Source organism: Balaenoptera physalus (genome assembly GCF_965194825.1).
Source record: "Balaenoptera physalus genome assembly, chromosome: 11".
NCBI classification, from domain to species: domain Eukaryota; kingdom Metazoa; phylum Chordata; class Mammalia; order Artiodactyla; family Balaenopteridae; genus Balaenoptera; species Balaenoptera physalus.
The window spans coordinates 78,402,154-78,422,278 of record NC_138896.1 but is presented as its reverse complement, the minus strand read 5'-3'; the positions used below and the strand labels follow the sequence as shown (position 1 = coordinate 78,422,278).

Below are 20,125 nucleotides of genomic sequence, written 5' to 3'. Positions count from 1 at the left end.
CAACTGGCTATTTATATTCAGCAAAACAAACCAATAAAGTAAGACCCTATATCACATCTTATACAAAAATTAACACAAATGGATTGGAGAAAAAAATGTAAAACCTAAAGTTGTAAGGCCTCTAGAGAAAATCAGGAGAAAATTTTTGTTGCCTTGGGTTAGGCAAAGAATTCTGCAAATAATTCTTAGATATGACACAAAATCATAATTCATAAAAGAAAAGGATAAATTGGGCTTCAATAAAATGAAGAACTTCTGCTCTTCAAAAGACATTGTTAAAAGACTGAAAAGACAAGTCACATACTGGGAGAAAATTTTTTGCAAATCACATCTCTGATAGAGAAGTTGTATCCAGTATATATAAAGAAATCTGAAAATTCAATAATAGGAAAACAAGCAACCCAATTTAAAAATAGACAAAATATTTGGACAGGTACTTGACCAAAGATGATATGTGGATAGTAAATAAGTATATTAAAAGACACTCAACATCACTAGTTGTGAAATAAATGCAAGCTAATACTACAATGAGATACCACCATTTACCTATTATATGTCTAAAATTTAAAAGATTGGACTTATCTGGTGGCACAGTGGTTAAGAATCCGTCTGCCAATGCAGGGGACACAGTTTCGAGCCCTGGTCTGGGAAGATCCCACATGCCGCAGAGCAACTAAGCCCATGTGCCACAACTACTGAGCCTGCGCTCTAGAGCCCTTGAGCCACAACTACTGATACCGCATGCCACAACTACTGAAGCCCACACTCCTAGAGCCCATGCTCTACCACAAGAGAAGCCACCGCAATGAGAAGCCTGCGCACCGCAACAAAGAGCAGGACCCGATCACCGCAACTAGAGAAAGCCCGCGTGCAGCAACGAAGACCCAACACAGCCAAAAATAAATAAAAAATTTATAAAATTAAAAAGATTAACTGTGGCCAACGGCCATGAAAAGATGCTCAAAATCATTAATCCTTAGAGAAATGCATTACAAACCACAATGATACCACCTCACATTCATTAAGATGGCTAATATTAAAAAGAAAATCAGAAAATAAGTGTTGGTGACAATGTGGAGAAATTGAAACCCTTGTGCCCTGTTGGTGGGAAAGTAAAATGATGCAGCTGATGTGGAAAGCAGTATGGTGGTTCCTCAAAAAAATCAAAATAGGATTATCATATGATCCAGCAATCTTGTTTATGGGTATATATCCAAAAGAATTGAAAATAGGATCTCAAAGAGATAGTTGCACATCCATGTTCATAGCAGTGTTATTCACAATAGCCAAAATGTGGAAGCAACCCAAGTGTCCATCGATGAATGAACAGATAAACAAAATATGGTATATACATACAATGGAATGTTATTCAGCCTTAAAATGGAAGGAAATTCTGTCACATGCTGCAATATGGATGAAATTTGAGGGCATTATGCTAAGTGAATAAGCCAATCACAAAAAGACAAACACTGTATGATTCCACTTATATGATGTACCCAGAATAGTCAAAATCATAGAGGTAGAAAGTAGAATGGTATGGGACTTTCCGGGTGGTCCAGTGGTTAAGACTCCACAGTCCCAATGCAGGGGTGCAGGTTTGATCCCTGGTCAGGGAACTAAGATCCCACATGCCTCGCAGCGTGGCCAAAAAAAAAAAAAAAAGAAAGTAGAGGGACTTCCCTGGTAGTGCAGTTGTTAAGAATCTGCCTGATAATGCAGGAGACACAGGTTCAAGCCCTGGTCTGGGAGGATCCCACATGCTGCAGAGCAACTAAGCCCGTGTGCCACAGCTACTGAGCCTGTGCTCTGGAGCCCACGAGCCACAACTACTGAGCCCGCGCACCTAGAGCCCATGTTCCGCAACAAGAGAAGCCACTGCAATGAGAAATCCACGCACCACAACGAAGAGTAGCCCCCGCTCGCCACAACTAGAGAAAGCCCGCGCACAGCGATGAAGACACAATGCAGCCAAAAATAAATTAATTCATTAATTAAAAAAAAAAAGAAAGTAGATTGGTAATTGCCATGGGCTGGAGGAGGGGAAATGGGGAGTTGCTGCTTAATGGGTATAGAGTTTCAGTCTTGCAAGATGAAAAGGGTTCTGAGGATTGTATGCACATAATGTGAATGTACTTTACTAAACTGTACACTTAAAAATGGTTAAGATGATAGGACTTCCCTGGTGGAGCAGTGGTTAAGAATCCGCTTGCCAATGCAGGGGACACGCATTCGATCCCTGGTCCAGGAAGATCCCACATGCCACAGAGCAGCTAAGCCCATGTGCCACAACTACTGAGCTTGCGCTCTAGAGCCCGTGAGCCACAACTACTGAGCCCATATACCACAACTACTGAAGCCCGCATGCCTAGAGCCTGTGCTCCACAACAAGAGAAGCCACCACAATGAGAAGACCGCGCACTGCAATGAAGACCCAATGCAGCCAAAAAACAAAAGAATGGTTAAGATGATAAGTTTTCTGTTATATATACTTCGCCATAATTTTCAAAAGGAAACAGTGTCCCACTCACTTTATATTTCTTCTGTACAGCAACCCCTTGAGGTGTAGGTATAATTATTATCTCCATTTTACAGGTGAGGAAACCTAGGTGCATAGTTAGAACATATTTTTAAAAGAATCCCACTGTACCTTAAACTATGATTCTTTGTAAAAGAGCTGGCAAATCACCAGCAGGTGATCCCACTAAGACATCTAGACATTGTGGCCCACTTTTGTTCCCTCTGGCTATTTCCTAAGGTCCTGTCCATCTAAGAGCCTTCAGCAGTCTCAGAACTTTGCAAAGAATTCTCTTCCGCCTAAACGTAAGTCCTGCAATTCCATTATTCCTAAAAGATAAAGTAATACATATACACACAAATAACATGTTTACATAACTCTTTTGCTGAATATTTTAAAAATACTTTTAGAAAGTGGTATAGAAAAGCTGCTGGGTTTTAAAAACCTGTTTTGTGAAGTTTTGCTCCCCTCTGCTGGAAAGTTTGTGTATATGCTCCTGAGGGTCTGGTTTCTGGCAAAAAAAGAATCATACAAAGTCAACTTTGGTATTCAGTAGCCAAGTGCCTAGATTCTGTTCTCTGAACCTAGAGTTTCAAGGAGGTGTCTCAAATATTCTGCAACTGTCTGATTCAAAATTTTCTAAACACATTTAAGCTATTTTTACAATAAAAACAATACTGTGTTTTAAAATCTTACATGGTTAGTTCCCTGTTGGCCTAGTGGTTAGGGTTTTGGGCTTTCACTGCTATGGCCCGGCTTCAATCCCTGGTCAGGGAACTGAGATCCCACAAGCCGTGCGGTGTGGCCAAAAAAATAAAAATAAAATAAATATTACATGGCTAATTTTGACACACCAGATATAGCCTGAATCTAGTTTGGGGATGGAAAGAGAATGTCTTCTTAAACTAGTCTGTCTACTTATTATCTGCTCTTATACTTTTGTGCTCCATCACTCCATTTCAAACCCTGTGGTCTGTTAAACCATTCCACTAGGAATAATAGTTATAATGTTTTATAGGGGGTGTTTCTGTTAGCTTGAAAATTGTGAACTATTGTAAGGTCTTCTGCATCTGAATTATGAATTGGAAGTGTTTTCGTCCTTTACATGGCTTATTTTAAAATATCTGACAACATCCTTTCATGGTTTACCGTTTGGTCTTTTCAGAGAATTCGGAATTACACATTTTTAAAAAACAATTGTGGTGGTGGGGAGAACAGCAATAGCTTTCTTTATTAACTATTATTAATTTCTTCCATCTCTTTACTTCTTCCCTTTAAAATACTCTCACAAAGTAACAGAACCTTGGTTTGTATCTAGGCTGACAATGACCAAGCATGCTGAAGTCCTAAGCCATCTCTTACCTAGATTTTTGTAACAGACTCCTAACTGATCTTCTTGCCTCCATGTTATGTCTTTAAAACTCACCTTCTATAATGAGAACCAGAATGATTTGTCTAAAACGTGCATCTAGGACAGGAATAAAGACGCAGTCATAGAGAATGGACTTGAGGACTTGGGGAAGGGGAAGGGTAAGCTGGGACGAAGTGAGAGAGTGGCATGGATATATATACACTACCAAATGTAAAATAGATAGCTGGTGGGAAGCAGCCACATAGCACAGGGAGATCAGCTCCGTGCTTTGTGACCACCTAGAGGGGTGGGATAGGGAGGGTGGGAGGGAGACGCAAGAGGGAGGAGATATGGGGATATATGTATATGTATAGCTGATTCACTTTGTTATAAAGCAGAAACTAACACACCATTGTAAAGCAATTATACTCCAATAAAGATGTTAAAAAAATAAAGATATATTAATATGAAAATAAAATAAAATGTGCATCTGACTAGGTCAGCCTCTACCTAGTCTTTTTTTTTTTTTAATAAATTTATTTATTTATTTATATTTTTGGCTGTGTTGGGTCTTCGTTGCTGCACGTGGATTTCTCTAGTTGCGGTGAGTGGGGGCTACTCTTTGCTGCAGTGCGCAGGCTTCTCGTTGCGGTGCTTCTCTTGTTGCGGAGCACGGGCTCTAGGCACACAGCCTTCAGTAGTTGTGGCACACAGGCTCTAGAGTGCAGGCTCAGTAGTTGTGGCGCACAGACTTAGTTGCTCCGCTGCATGTGGGATCTTCCCAGACCAGGGCTTGAACCCATGTCCCCTGCATTGGCAGGCAGATTCTTAGCCACTGCACCACCAGGGAAGCCCTCTACCTAGTCTTTAAATTCTTATCTCTTGCCTCAGGATTAGGTCCAAGTTCCTTAACATAGCACAGGAGGGATCCTGTGATTCAGCTCAGCCTGCCTCTCGGCTTCCTGCCTCACCACAACAAGAACCAACTTTGCTTCCCTGCTACATAAACCTCTTTACTTCTCACTTTGGTGTCTTTGTTCCTTTTTTCCCTCACTGTCCTCTCTTCCCAGATTCCTATCATGCCCCCTGCCACTCAACTTCCTCCCCTCTCTGGCTTTTGCTGACTCAGTGAATCTCTGCTAGACAGTGTCAAGGTTGTCTCCTTTGCTTGTCTTCGCCAGTGGGAACTATGTCTTACGTTTAATCCCCTGCATCAGATACAGTTCCTCAGAAACACAAGTTGTTCAATAATTAATTGCTAGGTAATTGAATGAGTTTAGTAAATGAATACTGGTAACAGTGTGGTAAGCTTCAAGTTATCAGTGTCCCAGGGTAAGGGTATGAGACATTTTCCTGTCTTGCAAATTTCCTAGCTTATTGTAGACATGCTGTGTGTGGTTGGAAGTTGATTGAGGCATTGAGACAGACTTGTATGTTATTATGTATTTTTTTTAACCATAAAACTTGAAATTTGACTCCCCTTCAGGTAGGAAATAGGGACATGGAAGTTTGCTTGAACAATACCTGAAGTTTAAATATTTGGGATACATTCTCTTGTATGCATTTCTGTAAGAATCTAAATTCTATCTAATATGCTTTTCATAGAAATAGTATCTTCATATTTATCTGTATGAAATATTTGAAAGAAATATTTGGAAAACTTTGGCAGTATTAAATGTCTTACATTGCTTGTTATATTTATAGGAAACAGAAACTCAGCCAAGGACCATAGGACCTATGATAGCAGATTGATTAGAAGTGAAGAGTTTATTAGCATTTAAAGAAAGAAGCAGCACATAATGGTGAGTGTAACTAATCAACATCTCTGTTATGAATGTGGATAAACATTTACTAAATGAATTATTTTAATACTATTTTATTAAAGAAATATATAAGAATAGTTTTTATATATTTTTGAGTTTTTTCAAAGCAAAGTGAAACTGATTTTTTTTGCTGTTTTTATTTTTATTTCATTTTTAAAATTTTATTAGAGTATAATCAATTTAAAATGTTGTCTTAGTTTCAGGTATACAGCAAAGTGATTCAGTTATACATCCACATAATATTCATTCTTTTTTAGACTCTTTTCTCATATAGGTTATCACAGAATATTGAGTAGAGTTCCCTGTGCTATATAATAGGTCCTTGTTGGTTACCTATCTTATATATAGTAGTATGTGTATGTTCATTCCAAGCTCCTAATTTATCCCTCCCCCCAACCCCGCCCAGTTTCACCTTTGGTAACCATAAGTTTGTTTTTGATATCTGTAAGTCTGTTTCTGTTTCATAAAGTAAGTTCATTTGTATCATTTTTAAAAATTAGATTCCACATATGAATGATATCATATTATATTTGTCTTTCTCTGTCTGACTTACTTAACTTAGTATGATAATCTCTAGGTCCATCCATGTTGCTGCAAATGGCATTACTTCATTCTTTTTTATGGCTGAATAATATTCCACTGAATATATGTACTACATCTTCTTTATCCATTCCTCTGTCAATGGACATTTTAGGTTGCTTTCATGTCTTGGCTATTGTAAATAGTGCTGCAATGAACATTGGGGTGCATGTATCTTTTCAAATTATGGTTTTCACTGGATATATGCCCAGGAGTGGGATCGCTATGGTATCCTACGGTACCATATGATCATACAGTAGCTCTATTTTTAGTTTTTTAAGGAATTCCCACACTGTTCTCCATAGTGGTTGTACTAATTGACATTCCCACCAACAGTGTAGGAGGGTTCCCTTTTCTCCACACCCTCTCCAGCATTTATTGTTTGTAGACTTTTTGATGATGGCCATTCTGAGCGGTGTGAGGTGATACCTCATTGTAGTTTTGATTTGCATTTCTCTGATAATTAGTGATGTTGAGCATCTTTTCCTGTGCTTTTTGACCATCTGTATGTCTTCTTTGGAGAATGTTTAGATCTTCTGCCCATTTTTTGATTGGGTTAAAGCTGAATTTTTTAACATTACTGTACTCTGTCCCCAGAGAGGCACATTTAGATTCTCAAGAGAATGGACTAATCACCAAATGGCACAAACCACAAGTAGAATTCCTCTGTTTGGGTAACTGAACACCACATTTTCTTCAATTAGATAAATATCTGGTGTTATGTTTCTATAATTTATGTAAATTGCAACCATAGACCTACCAATTACCCCATTTAAACTTGGCTTATTCCCCAAAGAGTTCTTAGAAGAAAACTTATAATAATTATTGCCCATCCTTTCAGAACCACTGGAGGGTACTAAAACTCTAGGTCGCATTTTTTGTAAAGATCTATTTTTGCAAATTTCTTCTAACCAGGGATTTTTTTTTTAATAGAGAAATAATTGGGAAAAACATGTTTTTTGGTGTGTTTGGAAATATGGGGAAGGACATTTGAAGTAAGGTGTTTAGAGGCAAACAATAGTGTTGTATTTTAAATAGTTGAAGTGGATTTTTTTTAAAGAATTTGGAATATTTTATACTGATAGTTCATAATTCACTAGGCCTTCTGTTTAATATTCTTTTTTAAAAAGGGGTTAATATTAACTAAATTTAAAAATCTTTAAAATATAAAAATCAAGAAAAGACACAGCAAGCACTCTTGTTACTTATACATTTATATACTGTAAAGGCTGGATATAGACATATATAGGGTGTTGGTGTCAGTTGCTGCTGCCTTAATTGACTAGGATACATCTCAGCTATAATATTTAAATTATGCTGCTGCAGTGTAGGTAGAATCCAGTGTTTTTTCTTTTTATTTGAAGAAAAAAACATAAAAAAAATGTTTATTCAGTTCTCTCTACATGTTCAACATAAATTTAAGCAGTGGTTGTAGGTCAAATAACTTTGTGCATCACATACCCAAGTTACTAGTGGAACACTAGGTCAATTTCCTTTCTAAAAAATAGTTTTATTGATATAATTCACATACCACATAATTATTGAAGTGTACAATTCAGTGATCTTTAGTATTATCATAGAGTTATGAACCATCACCACAATTCATTTTAGAACATTTTCATCACTCTAAAAAAACTCTTTAGCTTTCACCTGTAAATCTACCCATTCCTCCAGTTCTAGGCAACCACTAATATACTTTGTCTCAATAGATTTTCTTATTCCAGACATTTCATATAAATAAAATTATGCTGTAGGTGGCCTTTTGTGACTGGCTTCTTTCACTTAGCATAGTTTTCAAGGTTCATCCATTTTATAGCAGGTATCAGCACTTTATTCCTTTTTGTGGCTGAATAATATTCCATTGTATGGACAATACATTTTTTTCATCCATTCATCGGTCAATGCACACTTGCTAATTAATGTTCTTTTTTTTTTTAATGAATATTTTCTTTTTTTAAATTAATTAATTTATTTATTTTTGACTGCGTTGGGTCTTCATTGCTGTGCGAGGGCTTTCTCTAGTTGCCACAAGCGGGGGCTACTCATCATCGTTGCGGTGCGCGGGCTTCTCATGGCAGTGGCTTCTCTTGTTGTGGAGCATGGGCTCTAGGCAGGTGGGCTTTAGTAGTTGCAGCACGCAGGCTGCACGAGTTGTGGCTCGTGGGCTCTAGAGCGCAGGCTTAGTAGTTGTGGTGTGCAGGCTTAGTTGCTCCGTAGCATGTGGGATCTTCCAGGACCAGGGCTCGAACCCGTGTCTCCTGCATTGGCAGGCAGATTCTTAACCACTGAGCCACCAGGGAAGCCCTTAATGTTCTTTTAAAACCAGTACTTACTATGTAGTTGTTAAGGATTCCTGCACCCAATCCCAACATGTGCATGTCTGCATGCAGGCTTCCTCATACCAACAAGCAATTCGGACACCAGCTGGGTGTTCAAGAATTCAACTCAATTCTGACACTATCTATTCAGAGATAGAATCAGATTCCACAGCTAAAAGGCTCAGTCCCACAAGATCACCCTCCACCTCTGATGCCAGTAGCAAGCCCGGTTGTTACCTGTGCTTCTGACCAACTGACTACAAATCATAAGTTCCCATGACTCTCTCTTTGGGTTTAATTGCCAGAACAGCTCACAGAACTTGGGAAAACCTGTTTACTCACGAGATTACTAATTTATTATAAAAGTCTATTAAAAGATAAAAATCTACAGCCAGGTGAAGAGATATGTAGGGCGACATCTTGAACAAAGAAGTTTCTGTCCTCCTGGAAATTGGGAGCTGGCAAGATAGCATGCAGAAGCAATCTGGGTCCCCCATGTAGAAGCTCTCCAACAAAGGGTCGAAAAGCTGTCTTTGGAGGCTTTTATGGAGGCTTCATTACATAGCCATGATTGACTAAATCATTGGCCAACAGAGATTGATTCAACCTCAAGCTCCCCTTCCTGCCTTGAAATCAGGGTGTAGGACTGGAATCAGGAAAACCAACCATTCACATGGGCTGGCAACCAGTCCATACCCTGGGGTAGGATCCAAAAGCCACGTCTATTAACGTAAACCCAATTGTGATGGAAAGGAATTGTTACGAATATCAAGATACCCATTCTGTCTGCAGCATTTTCAGGAACTGAGGACAAGAGACCAAACACTGTATTATAAGAAAAGATGCTCCCATTGCTCTTATCAACCAAAAACTTCCAAGGTTTTAGGGAGCTGTGAACCAGGAACTGTGGATGAAGCCAAATATATCTGAGAAATATATTTTGGTTATCTGAATGCCAAATGTATATATTTCTTATAAGTCACAGAATCACAGTAGCAAAAGGTCACATCAACTATATCCTTTATTGCTGGGATTTTTTTTTTTTTTTAGGAAATTTTAGTTTTTATTGCTGGGCTTTTATGAATTGGGGAGAAAATGTCCAAAATTAAAGTAAGTCTGAGTACCTTTCTTGTATTCTGAAGCACCAGATAATAAAGCCATAACCTGAATCATGTGAAGTCAAAGGGAGGCAGGCTCTCCCTTCAGCTGTTATTCAGCCAAGGAGACTGGATGACCGATTTACTTCTGTCTGTCCAGAAATCATCTACAAATTGGTAGGTGCCAAAGGAAACAGTAAAAATGAAAAAACTTGTGTTTGTAAGGGAGTTGGTGGGAAGTTTCCTATTCACTCAGAAGAATAGAGGGACAAAACAAGGGAGAAGAAATGACACACAGGGGAGTGTTTGAAATGTATAGTGCTGTAACTTTGTAATTTTTCTTTATTTCTCTTGAGAGCCTTGATTTACAAACTAGAGATCCCAGAGGCCTACAAGCAAGTAGAATTTCGTATAGTTGCCTGAAATTGGAGTTAGAAGATGCAAATCTGAGTCCTGATGAATCACTTATTGGTGGTATTTCTTTGAGCAAGACAGTTAAGCCACCATTTCTTCCTCTGCCAAAAGTGGCAATGTTTCTCTGGCAACTGCTGTGAAGATCACAGCAGGGTCAGGATGGATCTGTTTGTTTTCAACTGTATCCCCAGAAGCCCAGACTGGGGCCTGGTAGCAGATAGGGTCCCAAGAAATATTTGTGGAGAGAATGAATGGTAAATTTTCTGTATTATTATTCCTTTTCCTTCAACTTATTCACAGTCTTCCAAATTGAGTAGTGAGATGTATTACCTTCTGAATTCCTACATGAATTCCTACAACTTTCTTTTGCCCTCCTTTATTATAAAAGCATAAAATCAAAAACGGGTTTTTTTTGTTTTGTTCTGTTTTGTTTTTGGCTGCACTGTACGGCATGTGGATCTTAGTTCCCTGAACAGGGATCGAACCCACACCCGTTGCAGTGGAAGCACAGAGATTTAACCACTGGACCACCAGGGAAGTCCCAAAAACACTTAATTTGAAAATTTTTTTCACACATTTCACCTCTGTTTGCACTTTTGCAGTACATCTTCCTCTTGAGCATTCTTTTTTCTTTGTGTAACTCATGTCCTTGGCACCACTCTTCTTACTTAGAAAACTTCACCAACCACCATGTGAAGTTAGTATAAACCTGAGTTTTTCTTCAGGTGGAAATGGCGGTGGTATAAATGATCTTATAACCGGGTCTGTACTGGTTAGCCAGCTGACATAACACAAGAATCTCTCCCCATTGTTAAATCCTTTTTATTTCAACAAGCGTTGGATTTGGCAAATTATGTTCATCTGTCTTCTCAAACGCAGTGAAAGGCATTTTGAATTTGCATAACTCATTTAAAAGGCATTTGGCAGACACACCCTAATTTATATTTTGGGGTGTGATTTCCATATAATAAAGTTTGCTTAAAGAGAGATAAACCAGTAAACACTTAATGGGGTAAACGCAAATCATGTTATGTGAGACAGCGATTTTCTTGCCAGAAACTATCAGGTAGCCACTCCGTCCTCAGCAGTCAAAACATATTTAGTAAACACCTACTGTGTTCCAGGCACTGTGCCAGGCCCAGGGTTATTGTGGTAAGCAAACCCAGACATTGCCCCTCAGCCCATGGAGTGGAGCATAGGTTCTAGTGGGAGAGATAGATATCATTAAATAATCCCACAAATGAGGGACTAATGACAAATTGAGAGAAGTGAGAGGTAAATAGTCTGAGTGAAAAGAAGAAGGTTCTATGAAAGCACCACACAGGGAAAGCCAACCTGGAATGGGAGGGGGATGATCGAGGAAGCTTACACAAGGAAGTGAAGCTTAAGCCAAAGGAAGTGCAGGAGCTAATGGGGAAGGGGTTGTCCAGGGAAGAAGAGGACAACCATGCTGGGGAAACAATATGTGCCAAGGTTGATCATGTGGCCAGGGGAGCTCGGCAAGTGTGCCAGACATAGGAAATGCCAAGGAGGAGCTTAGGGAAGAGAGGTGGAGATGGAAAGTAGAAAAGGGTCAGGATCAGCAGGGCTCTATAAACCATGTGAAGAATTCTTATCTTTAGCCCGTGAATAATGAGAACATGCAGAAGAGTTTTTGTTGTTGTTTAATTGAAGAGTAACATCATACAGTAAAACGCACAACTTTCAAGTGTAGAGTTCAATAAATATTTATGTATGTATGTATATATGTATGTATGTATATACTGTCTTTGTATATACATATAACTATCACCTAGATCAAGATATAGAACATTTTCATCATTTCAGAAAGTTGTTTCATGTCCCCTTTGACTCAAAGGGGACCCTTTCATACCCCCTTCCTCCCCCTGACAGACACATAAGGGAACCACTATTCTGACTTTTATTACCATTTTTGTCTGCCCTTGAACTTCATATAAATGGAATCATACAGTATGTACCCTTGTGCCTGACTTATTTCACTTAACATCATCCCTGTGAGACTCATTCATGGTATTACATGTAACAGAAATCTTAGAAGAGTTTGACTCAGAAATGACAAAAGTGGTGATCATTTTGAAACATATAGAAATAGCAAATCACGCTGTTGTGCACCTGGAACTAACATAGTGTTGTAAGTCTATTACACTTCAATTAAAAAAAAATTAAAGAAAGAAATGAAACCAAAACTTAAACCTTAGTAACAGCTCTTGACTCCTGGGTTTAGTTGAGATTTGTGGTTACCCGAGTCAGCTGTGTAGTTGAAGGGCTACTCACATGCTGGTTCATCCCTAACCTTATTATTATTTTCAGCTGAAGATTACTTGTGTGCCTTCTCTTCTCTTCCTTGCATGGAAGTTCTTCCTTCCAGACATCAACCATGATGAACTTCAACCCAGTTTGTTGTCAGGGTCTTATACTTCCTTGGGACATGCCCAAGAAATATCTGCTCAGTGAGTAATAGAACAAGTTCTTTGGGGGAAAGAAGATGACTCATGGAAGTAGAATTATTGTATTAGCTCAAGCATAATGGAAGGAATGGCAGTTTCATATATTTTTAATGCATCTGAATAGGCCGTGGAGTTGTAGTCTTATAGTACTGTCCTTATTCACAAAATTAACCGGGTTGAACTGATTAATCTCCTTAAGGTTCTATGCATTAGATTAGTGGTAGTTTTGTTGATTGGCCTTTATTATCTTTCCCTGCTGCTGATCAATGGAAAGGTTAAAAAAAAAAGCCTCCTAGCTATATGGTTGAAGCAGGTACCTGTGAGCATCAAATAACGTCGTTTACCTGAAAAAAACAACACGCGAAATTGCTTTGCAAATGTTAAAGGCTGTTGTTACTGTTGAATCTTTTTAGTGACTTTGTTCACTTCAAAGGTACTATTATGCTTTTGTTTCTATGTGCGAATCCTGTAACTCTAACTATATACTTACCTAATTGATTTGATCAGCATGTAGGAGCCTATAATTCCTATCTATTGAAACATCGGGATCCTTCTAAAATCTCTGTATTGGATTTCTGGATGATTATTAAGATACTACTGTTTCATTCTTGCATGAACTACTGAGTAATCACAACGACAGCTTCTCAGCATGCTTTTCTATATCTTTTTTCCTTTCTCTTTATTTTTTTAATTTAAAATGTTTTATTGAAATATAGTTGATTTACAATGTTGTGTTACTTTCAGGTGTATAGCAAAGTGATTCAGATATATATGTATATATATATTCTTTTTTTAGATTCTTTTCCATGATAGGTTATTACAAAATATTGAGTATAGTTCCCTATGCTATACAGTAGGTCCTTGTTGGTTGTCGATTTTATATATAGTAGTGTGACTATTTTAATCCCAAACTCCTAATTTATCCCTCCCCACCTTTCTTTTTAAAATTTTTTTTTTTTTAGTAAGTGATGCATTCATATGCTTTAAAGTATAAAAAGATATGGACTGAGAAGTCTCTCCCACCTCTGCCCTCCAGCCCTGGTTCCCTTTCCACAGGCAACCACTGTAGCTAGTCATTTATGTAGCCTTCCACAAAAGTTTTATGCAAATAGGTGTATATATACATAACTGTATTTGCCCTTTTTGGGGTACAAATGCTAACACTCTATCCATCCTGTTCTGTACCTTGGTTGTTTTGTTTTAGCACTTAATGAGCTTCTTCATCAGAAAAATGGGGAAAATATGAGTACCTACCTCACAGAGTTATTTTTTTAATAAATTTATTTATTTTATTATTATTTTTTGGCTGTGTTGGGTCTTTGTTGCTGCGCATGGGCTTTTCTCTTGTTGTGGCGAGCGGGGGCTACTCTTCTTGTGATGCGCGGGCTTCTCATTGTGGTGGCTTCTCTTGTTGCGGAGCACGGGCTCTAGGCGCCCAGGCTTCAGTAGTTGTGGCATGCGGGCTCAGTAGCTGTGGTGCACGGGCTTAGTTGCTCCGTGGCATGTGGGATCTTCCCAGACCAGGGATTGAACCCATGTCCCGTGCATTGGCAGGCAGATTCTTAACCACTGTGCCACCAGGGAAGTCCCCTCACAGAGTTTATTGTGCAAATTAAATAAATTTAACATATGCAAAGCACTTAGAAAAGCCAGGCATTTTGTAGCCTCTGTATTAGTTTTCTATTGCTGCATAACGAATTACCACAAACTTAGTAGCTTCAAACAATATCCGTGTATCATCTCACAGTTTCTGTAGGTCAGAGTATGGACATGGCTTAGCTGGTTTCTGTGCCTGGGCCTCACACAGCTGAAATCATGGTGTCAGCTGGACTGCATTCTTACCTGGAGACTCACTAGGAAAGAATTTGCTTCCAAGATCTCTCAAGTTGTTGGCACCTGTAGAATTTATGGCAGGCTGCTTCTTCAAAGCCAGCAATGGGAGAGACTCCCTGCTGCTTGGAATCTCCATCCTCTGGTAATACCTAGGTCCTCTATTTAAAAAAAAATTCAGACATAATTCATATATCATGAAATCCATCCTTATATACTTTAAAGTGTATAACTCAGTGGTTTTTAGTACATTCACGAAGTTGTGCAACTATCTTCATACCTAATTCCAGAACATTCTCATCACCCCAAAAGAGATCCTATACTCATTAGCAGTCAGTCTAGCCTCATTGCCCCCCTCTCTCCAGGTCCTGGTAACCATCAATCTTCTCTCTGTTTCTATGGATTTGACTATTCTAAACTTTCATGTGAATGGAATCACACAGTCTGTGGATTTTTGTGTGTGGCTTCTTTCACTTAGCATGTTTTCAAGATGCATCCATGTTTTGGCATGTATCAGTATTTCTTTTATGGGTATACCCTATTGATAGATATTTAGTTTCCAATTCTTTACTATTACAAACAACAATGGATATCCTTGAATAAACCTTTCAAATGTGAATGAGCATATCTTTACTACAAATTTCTAGAAGTAAAATTGCTAGGTCAAAGGTTTATGCTTCAGTAATACTGGCAGTTATTGCTGAGTTATAATATTTATATCCTGTCTTTTATAGTAATGTTTGAGGAAGGGAGGTGAAATGGCATAGTGGAAAATGCACTGAGTTCTGGACTTTGTTTTGCTACTAACAAGAGAGGTTAGCCTAGGGTGGTTATTAAGAGCATGGGCTTTGAAGACAGACTGCCCGGGTTAGAATCTTGGTTCTGCCACTTAAAACTGAAATGACCATAAGAAAGTTAAATAACCCCTCTGTCTCAGTTTCCTTATCTGTAAAATATGGATAGCATTAATACTTTTTGTGGGGATTAATGATTCAATACATGTAACACTCCTAATACCAGTGCCTGGCACACAGAAAGTGCTCAATGAATGTTAACTCTTCTTACTAGCCTGCTATGTGATCTTGGTCCACTGTCTTTTCCTATTTTTAAAATGAAGAGTTGAACTGGATTATTTTTGTGTTTCCAATTTAAAAAGGCAATTGTGGTCCCTGCATATTTAATTATATACTATCTCATTGTTCTCTAGTTTTCCTTGTGTTGTTGTTTTGTCCATTACTTAGGGTAGGGGACAATGTAGGTTTTATTTTATTTTTTAATTTTTAAAATTATTATTTAATGTATTTTTGGCTGTGTTGGGTCTTAGTTGCGGCACGCAGGATCTTTCATTGCAGTGCATGGCTCTTTGTTGTGGCACATGGGCTTCTCTCTACTTGTGGTCTGTGGGCTTTCTCTTCTCTAGTTATGGCGAGCAGGCTCCAGGGCGCGTGGGCTCTGTAGTTTGCGGCACGTGGGTTCTACTTGAGGCGCACAAGCTCAGTAGTTATGGCGTGCAGGCTGAGTTGCCCCCCGGCATGTGGGATCTTAGTTCCCTGACCAGGGATTGAACCCGAGTCCCCTGCATTGCAGGGCAGATTCTTTATACCCCTGGACCACCAGGGAAGTCCCCAAGGTAGCTTTTATATCTTTAACCTTTGGTAGCTCTTGCTTCAGAACCTTGTGTATCAGTGGTAGCTCCTCCCCTTGAACCCCCATCCCCATATACTGGATATCTATATGCATACATGTATATAAACACATATCTGGATACCCTCTGTATCTCACTGTGTGTGTTAGTGTTCCTGAGATAGCAAGTTTATGCCCCCTCTATCCCTTTCCTGTAGCTGATTCTTAACTTTTAGGTCTCTGCTTAGCCATCACCATAGATTCTAGTTTTAGACATATTTTCTGATGAACTGTAAACGTGAAAGAGGTACCCATGTCCCTTTGCTTCAGAATTATATCTTCAGCACACAGCAGTGCTTAGCCCCCAATAAACAACTGAAAAATATTTCTAATACTGAATAGTAGTAATGTTATCCAGGTGAACCTAAACTTTTTAATCTACAATAATTGAATATATAGTTAAAATTATATATTAGAGCTTCCCAATCCTCTTATACCTTATAAGGAATAATACTGAATTCATTTAAAATTTAAAAAAAATAAATGACTTGGAATGAAGAAAAATTTTATCCTCACCGAATTTAAGATTCTATTTCTGTGGAAGACTAATGGTTCTCTCTGGCCTTAGTTTTAGGTACTCTTTATCACCAACTGGTGTGTTTGCCTTATACATATCCTAGGACTTCTACCTTCTGAGTTAAGCTGGCTTTTGCTGACCAAATGAGGAAAGCCTTAGCTGAGTAGTGGCACCAGTATGCAGTTGTTCCTACTTATCTTTAATCTGATAAAAATGAGTTTTTAGAAATGCCTTTAATGAACCAACAACAGAGTTACCCTTTGGAGACCCCAACACCTGTGTTTCTGATAGCTTCTACTATCAAGTAAAGCCTCTTCCTCCAAATTTCGAGGGTAACTTTTAACTTAAAATAATGTAGCATTTTGCCTCAACATGGCCCTAGTGTTTTCATCAGTATTTTAAAATGTTTTTATATTAACTATTTACTAAAAGGAATAATGTTTTATACTTTCCTATGACTTACTGAGCTGATTCAAATAGGTTGGGCAAGTCATGATTAGCTTTTCCTATTAGCTGTTAAACAGGTATGATATTTATCACAGGACACTGGAATCCAATTTTGCCATTGCCGCTGGGAATGCTAAGTAGCAGCCACGTGGCAACGCCTAGGGTTTTATTATAATTATAGGTTTGGTCAGTCAACTCCTGGAGTTTGAAAATTGAGGTCTGGGTCCCAATCCTTATTCTACTGCTTAGAGATGGAGCAAAATGTCAATCCTCATTTCTCCATACATAAAATGCATAAAGGTACAGAGCTGCTGTGAAGATTAGGTCTTAAGAGAAGCAGTCAAGGGCAAGTACTTTATTTGGAGTTAAACAGACCTGGCTTCAAATTCTCATTTTGTTAATTTGTTCTATATCTTGCAATACTTATTTTATTTTTTATTTAACTATAGTTGGTTTACAGATTCTTTTCTATAATAGGTTATTACAAGATATTGAACACAATTCCATGTGCTATACAGTAAATCCTTGTTGTTTTACAGTGGTGTTTCTATTAATCCCATACTCCTAATTGCAACACTTATTTTAAATTGTGCATAATAGTATCTTCCTAACATCTGTTGTGAGGATTAAATGTACATAGTATACGTAAATCGCTTTGTCCAGTGCCTAGCGTATAGAAAGGACCCAAGAAATATTACATTTTCTGTATTCACCATAACCCAAATAAATAGTTTCAACCTAATCAGTGTAAGCTATTTTAAAGGCCTTCTACTTGACTGTCAAGTTGTTTTAAGAGAAAGCGATCGCTTGCTGTATATTTTTTAACGTGGCTGCAGACGTTTCTATTTTTCTTTAATACACACGCACTTGAGGAAAACTGAAACACCAAAGGAAAATCTAAAAGCCAGCAGCCCCTCTATCCTCAAGCTCCCCAGAACCAAATCCTGTTAACATTAGGCTATGAAATCAAATCAAAGGACCAAGGTATCGACTGTTTGCTGGAGGCGTGCCACTGGTTCTAACCCTTCTAGATAAAAGAAGGGGGAGGGTGGGAGTAATCTATTGTAAAGATGCAAGATCCGGTGGGAACTGCAGGTCGCTGAAGCGGGCCCCCGACGCTTTCACGCTCTTATCGCTGCAGCCCACTCTCTTATCGCCACTCCAGGCTTTTATATGCACGTAAATATTTCACAAAGCCGAGATCGTCCCACAACCACTGCCTCTGTCCTGTCCTGGCCGATGTGAATCGTGCGCGGAGAAGCCGGGTAATCTTGCCCGGAAACAGGCGACGCCTGCGTTCCCGGGACCTGGCGCAGCGCGCCTCCCTCGCCTGCAACACTGGCCGAGCGTGCTCCGGGAACTCGCAGCTCGTCCTGAGGCCCATCCACCCCACAGCCGGCCGCGGCGTCGAGGTACTCTCCGGGCGTTGCGGTCGCCCCTTTTGGCGGGCTCCGGCGCCCCAAAGCTCCGCCCCCCGGCGCTGTCTGTCCGCACCCGCGGAGGCGGGCGCCGCGCCCCCATTGGTGGAGCTCTCCGAGATGGCCCCGCCCCCTCCCGGCCCCGACGCCAGCACGTTGAGTGGTGGGGGCCGGCAGAAGAACTGCTCGAGCGAGGAGCGGTTCTTGGGGCCGGGCCGCACGGTTGGGGCGCCCACTTTGGGGCCCCCGAGAGGCTGCTGGGTCGGGATAGCGGCCAGCGGCCACGGGGGGGAAGCGGGTGGGTGGGCTGAGAGCAGCTCGGCGGCGAAGCTGGCCCGCCACTCCTTCCCCCCACCCCCGTCGACCTTGTAGGCAGAAGCTTCCCGGCGCTCCTCACGCCGGCGCGATGGCGACTGCTGCGGAGGCGGAGGCCTCTCCGCCGACGGACGCGAGCTGGGAAAGTGGCGGCGGCGGCGGAGACGACGAGATGAAGCAGGCGCTTCCGGAGCTTGAGTCCTCCCCACAAAATGGCGGCGGCGTCAGCGTTGCGGAGCCCGGCGGCGGCACCGGGCCTGAGGAGACCGCGGCTGCCGAGGCCGCCCCGAGTCTCTGCCACGAGCAGCCTCAGGACTCCTGTGAGGCGGGCGCGGCCGCTCTGCCCAAAGGCCCCGAAGAGCCCGAAAGACCCGTTAGGAGGAGTTTTCAGATCCCCAGGAAGAGCAGAGAAAAGAAAGGTGGTGCTTCCCCTTTTTCCCAACCCCTCTTTCTCTCTCCCCTCCATCTTTTCATTAGAACCTCTCTGTCTCCTTCCCACACCCATCCGAGACACGTAAACACGCATGCAGCGCCAGCCGCCTCTCCCCGCACTGCCACGGCCGCCCAGCTGCTGCGCTTGGTGCGAGAGGAAAGCGGTGGAACCACGCTCCCTGCTCCCCCTCTCCCCGTGGAAGTTGGAAGTAGCTCAGGTTTGAAGCTTGTCCGTAAGGCTGCAGCTCCCAGAGAGGAAAGATGGTGCTCGGCGCCCCTCCCTCCCAGCCCCTGAAGGCAGAGAAGCTGATGTGTCCTCCTAAGGATGCTTCTGAGAAGTCTCACTGTGGAAATAACCCGTGGCCATGGATTCTGGGGCTTTCTCCAAGGCCACTGCGTTGAGAGGACCACAAGTGCTTCTCCCTGTGGAAATTCTTCAGCTCTATGCGTCTACTTGAAATTTGCTCGATGTCAGCGTCTTCCCTTGTCTAGACATCTCCGTTAGATGTGATTCATGCACACTGCTGTTTTCCATTACACTTCATTTCCATGTAGATTTTTTTTCTCGTTTTTGAAGCGCTAGATAGGGCTCTCTCTAAATCCAATTTTAGTATGTTTTTTTCTTGTATTTGAGAAGCTTGGGAAGGTAGGTTCTTGGTGCAGTAATTTCCCTATGGAAAAAAATAGAGGTCAGCTTATGCCCAAGAGTCACCAACTTGATCTTGCAGATGAGAGAACTTCAGAAAAAAATTTAAAAGTCCAGTCTGGTTTTTGGAACCAATATGGGAACAGTTAAATGAAGTACGTTACCTTTTTAAAACTTAATGCCATATTGTGACACCTTTCTAATGGAGGAAATTATCGTTTTCAATTCTTAGAAAACAATTTTTGACTGTCCAGTGATGTGGGATACTCTGG

At 40.5% G+C, this 20,125-nt stretch overlaps 1 protein-coding gene across 12 annotated transcripts in view; it reads left to right on the top strand.

Annotated features, from left to right (window-relative positions):
- The first annotated feature begins 18,609 nt into the window (after positions 1–18,609).
- Positions 18,610–20,125, top strand: part of TASOR (transcription activation suppressor) — a 48,502-nt gene continuing 46,986 nt past the window's right edge. For 10 of the 12 annotated variants that reach the window (XM_082414172.1, XM_082414170.1, XM_082414173.1 and 7 more), the window contains exon 1: positions 18,612–19,194. In XM_082414172.1, the coding sequence (XP_082270298.1) occupies positions 18,867–19,194 (328 nt within the window). In that variant the 5' untranslated portion in view covers positions 18,612–18,866. Of the gene's footprint in view, positions 19,195–20,125 lie in introns of all 12 variants that reach the window. The other 2 variants (XR_014251085.1, XM_082414166.1) reach the window with 2 other exon arrangements.